We start from the raw sequence: 9,398 nt of genomic DNA, 5'->3' as shown, positions 1-9,398 counted from the left end.
TGAATTTACAGTTATGAGATTGTGAATTTACAGTTATGAGATTATGAATTTACATTTAGCAGATTATGAATTTTCTGTTATGATATTATGAATTTGGATATATGCAATTATGAATTTTGTGTTATGCCGTTATGAATTTACAGTTATGCAATTATGAATGTTCTGATATGAGATTATGCAATTATGATATTGTTAACTAACTTCATGCATTTTGTGTAAACACACAGTGCATTTCAGGATAGCGAATCTGATGTTGAAGATGTCACTATCCGAAAGAGGCCAATCAGAAAATTCAAAAACATCCCACTGAACTTGAGGTCACCTTTCTGGGCAAAAAATGCACCATTTGTTCATAATGCTACTGTCAAAGAGAAGGTCGTATCAAACTATGCCTTCATGGATGCTTCTCCAACTCATCCAATAGAGTATGTTTGAATCTAAATATTTAATAAACTTTTTATTATCATGAATATTTAACATTTATAAACATGTATTAATTTGTTTATTTATTTATCTATCTTTTTTGGTGTTGTAGTGAAACACTATTTAGCTTTGATGAATTCTCTATGACACGGGGAGATTTCCACACACTGAGCAGTGGTGAAATTTATAGCACCTTCATTGATATATGGGCGTTGAGGCTTACATTGCTCAACACAGAGCGCGCATTGGGGCAGCCAAAATGCATCTATTTTAGCACATTAGTACATGTAAGTTGAAACCAAAAAATTTTAAAAGAGTTTTTTCCCAAAATGGTTCCTCGACTATCGCTTATTCTCAATTTTGCATTTCGACTTTTAATTGCACCCAATGTGGTCCCTTGACTTTTAAAAACTCCCCCAAATTGGTCCTCCGTTATAAATTCCATCTATTGAGTGTTACAATGAAGGGCATTTTCGTCCATTCACCTATTATATGCCTAATATAATCTGAAAAATAGTCGAGGGACCATTTTGGGAATAGTCGAGGGATCATTTTGAGAAAAACACATTTTTTTATTTCCATTTTTTAACACTATCAAATTAGAATTTCTATACATTTTTTTCTTACAAATATAAATAGTTAAAATCCACAATCAAATCTCAAAATTTTAAACGTTCTCTACAATTTTTTTCCTTTCGTAACATTCATAAATACTCATATACTTTTTATTTTTATCTTTTTATGTTCATATATATATATATATATATATATATATATATATATATATATATATAATCATATAATCATATTAAAACTTCAAAAGACATTCAATCACTATGTATTACATTAAATATTATTTTTATAGTTAAAATAAAATTATTATTTTTTTACGTACTTTGGTAAACAAGTTTAACTTTCAAATTTAAGTTTATTAACATTCATATATAAAATGCAAACAAACTTCAAAATGACAAGAACTGGTAATATTGGTAAATGATGAGACTTTAGGTTTAGAATTGTTTGTTTTGTGCTAATTATTTTTGCATTCGGTTTATTTTACTTGTCCTTTAAGTCAACTTTCCAAAAATATTTTCTAAAATTTTGTCATTGACCGAGAAGTGACGCGTACTTCTCAGTTCGAAGAAGTGCCAGAGCATAGCGATTGATTGTAAAAAATAATAATTTTATTTTCAAAAGGCATAGTGACCAAGAAGTGAATAGTACATTTTGGGTGTCTAAACTGATAAAACTAGTAATGTTATTTTCAATGGTAAAAATAATATTTAATATGATACATAGTGATTGATTGTCTATTGAAGTTTTAGTGTGTGTGTGTGTGAACATAAAAAGTATATGAGTATTATATTTTTGAAATTTACAGAACTTATTGTAAAACTTGATAGGATTAGAGGAAAAGTTTGTATGTTTAGACAGAAGGAACAAATTTGTATAGAAAGTTTAAAATTTTGAGGTTTGATTGTGAATTTTAACTATTTATATTTGTAAAAAAATATGTATAGAAACTCTAATTTGATAGTCTTACAAAAATGGAAATAAACAAAAATGAAATAAATAAATGAGTTTTTCTCAAAATGATCCCTCGACTATTCCCAAAATGGTCCCTTGACTATTTTTCAGAGTATATTAGACATATAATAGGTAAATGGACGAAAATGCCCTTTATTTTAACACTCAATAGACGGAATTTCTAACGGAGGACCAATTTGGGGGAGTTTCTAAAAGTCAAGGGACCACATTGGGTGCAATTAAAAGTCGAAATGCAAAATTGAGAATGAGCAATAGTCGAGGGACCATTTTGTGAAAAAACTCAATTTTAAAATTTAAAACTATGAATGTATGACTCTATAATTCTGAATATATAATTTAATCATTCTCATTACATATTGCACAACTTATCATTAATACGTATTTTTTCCCCTTAGCTACAACTTGACTCAACTGATCAATGGATGAAGGATCTTCCACTTCAAAAACGGAAGGAAAATTTCAATGAGAGGTTACAATATGAAATTACCAAGTTTTGGAATCTAGACATCAGTGATGATGATTTGGTAATTTATAATTACCCACGTTCAACTTTTATTTATTAACGACACTTTTTTTTCTCTATTCTAACTTCTTCTTCTTCTTTTGACATTAGATATTTTTTCCCGTGCTTCGACACGAACATTACTTTGTTGTCTGCATTAACATCATTGCAAAAAAAGTGGATATCATAGACAACAAATCCCTGCCTACTGATGTTACACAGATTGCCCAAGTCTACTGGTAACTTAACAATAAACTTGAACTTCTAATCATTTGTTATACATTTGCTATAAACCATTATGACACCAGTTTGATTTTTTTCCAGATGACTGCTTTAAAGGAATACTTGACTGCAAAAAAATCACCCATATTACGTAAGATACAAAAGATTCTTGTAGAACTCTTGGCCATTCACTGGAAAGAGCTTGACAATGTCATTGACTGTGGCATATATGTTATGCGACACCTAGAAACATACAAGGGGAATATGCAAGATTGGAACAGTGGGTTCAAGAGAAACACTCGTGTAAATGTAAGAGTATAACATATATTAGTTTCAACTTACATTTACTTTTTTTATTTTTTAACATCTCATTAAATTGATTATTTAATGTTTTTTTTTAAGGCTGACCTCATTTGTGAATTGAGAGCTAAATATGCATCAAACATTATCACATGCGGTATGAACACTGTAAAAACCCAGGTTATGAAGGCAGCAAGGGAGCTCTCAAAGAAGAAATGAATTTATATTGTTTTTGGGGTTTGAAAATGTTTTGAACATGAAGCACTGAATTTGTGAATACTTCGTTTTGAAATTATGACTGTTGGTACCCTAATTTCATAATCTCTCATTTTGTAATGTGAACAAATATTTTGCACGTGTGAATATAAAATCTATTACTGTTAATTCAGGTTTCAGATATTATGAATATATGGTTCATATGGATTTATGGATTTTCTATTATCATATTATGAATTTTCTGTTATGTAATTATGAATTTTCTGTTATGTAATAATGAATTTTGTGTTATGTGATTATGAATTTACAGTTATACAATTCTGAATTTTTTGTATGACATTATAAATTTAAAGTTAAATAATTATGAATGTGCAGGGTTATGAATTCAAAGTTATGTAATTATAAAAATCTGTTATTTTAATTTAAATCTATTGTTTAATTTTTAATCTATTATAATTACTGAGTCCATAAATTATGAAAATATAATCATGAATGTGCAGATATGGATTTATGAATTTTCTGTTATGTAATTATGAACTTTCTGGGATGAGATTATGAATTTATAGTTATGGATTTTCTGGCCATACTTGTAACCTCTATATCCATAATTACATAATCGTAAATTCATAATCTCATAACAGAAAATTCATAATTATATAATTGTCAATTCATAATTCAATAACATGAAATTCATAATTACATAACTGTAAATTCATAATCACATAAGAGAAAATTCATAATTTAACAAATGTAAATTCAACATATAATTCAAAACTTGCAGATGTACATCAAACATAGTGCAAATATATAGTTCAAATCTGAATATTTTGCATAGTGTTCATCACATAACTGCTTAACATATATCAAGTTCTATTAACACAATCTCAATCTATATCTACATTGTGATCTAAATTCTTATTAAAATGAACAAACTGTGAACCCCCAGAACTTGGATGTACGAGATATTCATCCCGGGCAATCTCTGATATATTTTCCAAAACCAATGATTGGACAGCACCCTTTGTAATTGAAGCAAGCTTGTTTGCAGCACTCCTTCTCCCCCTTGCTGCACTGTACTTCTTCTCAATAACACTACTACTCCTTTTATTTCTCACACCTTTACTCCTCCGGCTTGAAGGATCTTGTACAATACCACTTGAAGAATACACAACACCCTTCTCAATATTCACATCCCCAATCTCAACTTCAACATTTTTCCTTGCATTCTCAACAGCTTCATCGCAAAATTGTCTAGCAACACTATTATCTTGATAGGAAACAATCAATCTGTGAAATTTCCTACTAATCTCGACAACCCAAATTTAAGGAGGGACACCAACATTATAAAACACAGATGCAATGTCCACATTTCTACCATCAACAACCTTTTTAGTCCATCTTTTTAGAATGTATTTATCGGGAATACTAGAAACACAGTGCACTTGAAGTATACGTAAACAGTGGCAGCAAAGTATTCCCAATTCTGAAAACAACTTGCAACTACAACATATATCCAAATTGATTGGCTTAAAAATTACTTCATGCCTTATAATGTATATATATCTGGTCGCCACACATGATACTTGCACTTACATCCATCATTCAAAACAATTTCTTGATAACAAGAGCTACCTTTCATAAATTGTTCCTCGAACAAAAAGTATATCTCAATAGTATATACCTCTCTAGCATGTGAAAGAAGTTTCACATGATCCATCATCATGGAAGGTACTCCTTGAGAACACCGAAAATCTTCACCATTTTCCTTACTTCTCCATTCAGAAATAACACTAACAAAGGATGAATAAAAATCACATAAACCAGCAGTCTTAGATAACCTTCTAGAAATTGAATGATTTGTAGTTTCACTCATTTGAGAAGATAAAATGCCCCCGGAAAAATAATCCTTGTTAAATGCTGGACACCACTTCTCCATACAATCATAAAGCTTCTCTAGCCAAGTATTCTTATGACACTTATATTATGTCACCATCCTGAAAGTTACAATTCACGTTTACTAAGCTTATATGAAACAGAACAACAATATCATAAAAAAAAAAATAAATAAAAAAAAAAAACGTAATACTATATACATAATTTCTATGTTATAGATCCATAATATATAAACTGCATATTCATAATTCTTATCCTCTGCAATACAGAATATAAATGAGTAAAAGTCCAAACAGAATAATGTACATTCATAATATATACATAGAATATCCATAATATCTATGCTGCATATTCATAACTTCTAACTGTATATTCATAATTCTTACCCCCTCTTGAATACACAATATAAACGACTAAAATACCAAAATATGATACTCTACCCAATGAACAAAGTAAATAATAATATACCTTGTCCATTCTCAACTTCAGTCTCGGTGTATTTCAACACACAATTGAACATATCCAAAAAATCCTTATGATTCCTTAATGTCTTGTTATGCTTCTTCGAATTCTCACCAATATGCCATATGCAAAGATGGTTGCGTGATGTAGGAAATACCATAGAAATGGCAGCAGCCATAGCTTAACATTGATCCATCATGATAGTCTGTGAACACTTGCCATCCATGCATCTTAAAAACGCTCTAAACAACCACGCAAATTATTCTATCCTCTTGTTCATCAAGAACCCACATCCAAACATTGCATTCATGCAATGATGGTTCATCCCTACAAAAGGACCACAAATCATATCATATTTGTTAGTGCGATATGTTGTATCGTGCACTAACAAATCCCCAAACATCTCATAATCCCGTCTCATTTGATCATCCCTCCAAAAAAAAACTACACAGTCTTGCATCCAAATCAACTTCAAAATCAAAAAAGAAATCAGCCTCATTAGATTGCCTCCTCCTAAATATTTCAATCAAAGAATTGGAATCAGTTTCATCCAAACACTTCAAACTCTCAAAGCCATCGAATTGTAAGCATCACGGTTGGTAAAGCTAACAAATGGAGAACCCCCTGACTGATGTTTCAAAAACCTCATACCATCCACCAAAGCAACGCCACTATTCTTCATATCTTTTAAATATTCAAGATGATTATTTCCCACCATTCTATGTGAACGGAGTAGATAACTCTTGCCAAAAGAACATAACTCATGATTGTGCTCTTTCACATGTTTTGTAACTGTCCACATCCATCCCCCCCCCCAACACGTCAAACTGAACAAGTGCACCACAACCAGTCCTTATATCAATTTTTGAATAAACCTTGACACCACTATTTGGTTTCTCCTTATACCCAGCTTTAGCACAGAAGAACCTTTTCATCTGAATTGACTTAGTAGATGCCTTGTAACGTTGTTGACCTTTCCTCACACTAAAACCAACTCTGTATGCATATCCATTATATAACTCAAAAGCTTCATCACTATTACTTACTACAACACCAACCAAATCTTCATCAACTGCAATTGCAAAAAAAAAAAATATAACCACAACTATACCAACTACTAACTTTTGACCAGCAATATCTTCAGAACAAGTCTGCACATTATGAATGTGCAATTCAACTATAATGAATATAATATACTACAAAATTGAAATGAATTTGATGGAAATATATTCTTTATTTAAGTAGAGGGGGGATGGCGAATGACGAATAAATCCAACCATGCTCTACAGAAAAAGAATATATTGTCCATCAATAACAGTTACACATAATTCATAATCTCATAACATAAAATTCATAATCTCATACAGAAAATTCATAATTGCATAACAGAAAAGTCATAATCTCATAACATAAAATTCATAATCTCATAGTAAATTCATAACAGAAACAGAGTATTAATATCAATTGCGACATTAATGACATTCAAATTGCAATAGATACTGAATAAACACCAGTAAAAACAAACTAAAAATAAAGTACATTGCAAATAATCACCATGAATCAATACCTACAACTACCAGAAACCACATTCACATTAAAAGCTAAGAAAAATACCTGGACTTGAAGACGAGCCATCAATGTCAATTTTTGCATCTGCTTGATCAGTGCTTATTGAATCACCAACAAAATCTTCATTCTGAATATATGCAAACAGAGTAACATACCAGTTAATATGTTATGAACATAGAACTATCAAATTATGAACATCCATACCACATGCAGGAACAGAGTATCAAATCCATAATTGCATAACAGAAAATTCATAATCTCATAATTGTAAAATTCATAACAGAAACATAATATTAATAACAATTGCGACATTATGAACATTCAAACTGCATAGATACTGAACAAACACCATTAAAAACAAACTAAAAATAAAGAAGAGTTAATACCATTTGAGGTCCTCCGAGTATAGTGGGTTTGCCACGTTTAGTCCTAAACTTTCAAATCGACCATTTGCGGTCCTTCGACTTTCAAATTTAACCATTTGTGGTCCAAGTTAACCACCAATGGTCCTTCAACTATTAAATTTTAACCAATCATGGTCCTTTCAAGAGGACTACCACTGGTTAAATTTCGAAACTTGAAGGACCATGGGTGGTTAACTTGGACCACGAATGGTTAAATTTGAAATTCGAAGGACGACAAATGGTCAATTTGAAAGTTTAGGACTAAAAGTGGCAAATCCACTATACTCGGAGGACCTCAGATGGTATTAACTCAAATAAAGAACATTGCAAATAATCACCATGAATCACAAAATCCTACAAACACACATTTAATAGATTATAACGCTCACACTACAATCTCGCAATAACAAACACAAATATACATTCAAATTCAATTTCAATTTCAATATGCTAAAATCTCATAAACCAAACGAAATCAAACGCAGAAAATCAAATGCAACAAACCTGGAACCGCAGAAATCGAATCACCAATTAAATCTTCTCCGCGAACCGCTGTCTCCTCCATCTACGAGTTCAAATCAAGCAATCGCGAATGGAAGAAGAAAATTGTGAATAGCGAATGGAATCAAAGAAGTGAATAGCGAATTGAAACTGCCAAAAACGATAATGGAAATTGCCTTCAAAATCGCGACTAACGCCGTTAATAGCACAATGATTTTTTTTTTTAATGATACGCCTGTAAAACGGCGTCGTTTGGAAACGTGTTCACCAAGCATGGTGAACACGTTTCCACGGCATAATTTGCGCATTTTGGAAGCATATTGAAATATATATTACAGCAACAATCATCCCAATGGTGAGCCAAGGAGAATTCACCAAAGATTAAAGGCTCATTGGGCTCATATTCGTTTTATGACCATGGATTTTAATACAATTTATTGTAAGTTACAATCAATGTGGCCACTGTGCCAACGATGCGGATATCGTTGTGCGTGCCTTGGAAGAATGTAAACAAAAACATGGTCGAGAAATTTTTTTGGTTACGAACACGTATGGGCCATTGTGAAAGACCTTCCAAGTTGGCAACCCCAAGCTGTAGCTCATCATATCTCCTTAGGTACGTCATCCGCCAATGTTCAATTTTCGTATTTGTAACTCTATTTTTAATTTTAAAATGTAATTTTTATTCTTGTAATTTTGTTAATGTAGTATGTGTTCTCAATTTCGGTACGTTAATGTAGTATGTGGTATTTTAGTATGTAATATGTATTACTATTAATTAATATTCAATTAATTGTAATTCATAAAGTAATATATAATTAATTTTATATTTAGTTCTCAAACCAGTGGAGAAATTTCACACTGGTTTGAGAAGTTGCCGTTGCTGCAACGGCAACTTTATTATTTTTTATTTTGCATATATATATATATATATATATATATATATATATATATATATATATATATAGGTAAAAGTTCAGGTGTGAACTTCAGGTAATATGTGCACGTGTGCACTCATACTGGCCGTGTGATTAGGCTGATCCATGGGTGTAAATTAGGGTGCAGGGGTTCCGGGTGCACCCCGTCACCTCTACCATTTGTTAGTGATGCATTGTGTGAGGTTGATTTTGTAATTTTCAGGGGCAGGATTTTGGCTGGGGTTAGGGGTCAAGGTTTGTGTTCTTGTTTCCACCCGTTGTTTCTGTTAAGGCGTCGTTCTCGGCGGAAGGAGGTGTGATACGCAATGGCTCGGTCAGGTGGCAGTCGCCGTTCTAGGAGGGGTAGGTCCCGCCCATCGTTCTCACAGACGACTCTGCCGTCGGTTGCTTTGCACAGAGTCGCGGAGGCCGGGCGCCAGT

The 9,398-nt window shown here is 32.0% G+C and overlaps 1 protein-coding gene across 1 annotated transcript; it reads right to left on the bottom strand.

Moving 5' to 3' along the window:
* Nucleotides 1-6,327: 6,327 nt before the first annotated feature.
* Nucleotides 6,328-8,665, bottom strand: LOC109155066 (protein FAR1-RELATED SEQUENCE 7-like). The gene is made up of 3 exons (XM_019302794.1): nucleotides 8,588-8,665; nucleotides 7,181-7,262; nucleotides 6,328-6,638 (listed from the first exon to the last, which is right to left on the bottom strand). Exons 1-3 carry the CDS (start codon nucleotides 8,663-8,665, stop codon nucleotides 6,328-6,330), a joined length of 471 nt encoding a protein of 156 aa, XP_019158339.1.
* Between the last annotated feature and the right edge of the window lie 733 nt (nucleotides 8,666-9,398).

Source organism: Ipomoea nil, unplaced genomic scaffold, assembly GCF_001879475.1.
Source record: "Ipomoea nil cultivar Tokyo-kokei standard unplaced genomic scaffold, Asagao_1.1 scaffold2690, whole genome shotgun sequence".
Taxonomy (NCBI): domain Eukaryota; kingdom Viridiplantae; phylum Streptophyta; class Magnoliopsida; order Solanales; family Convolvulaceae; genus Ipomoea; species Ipomoea nil.
This window is presented reverse-complemented; position numbering and strand designations above follow the sequence as displayed.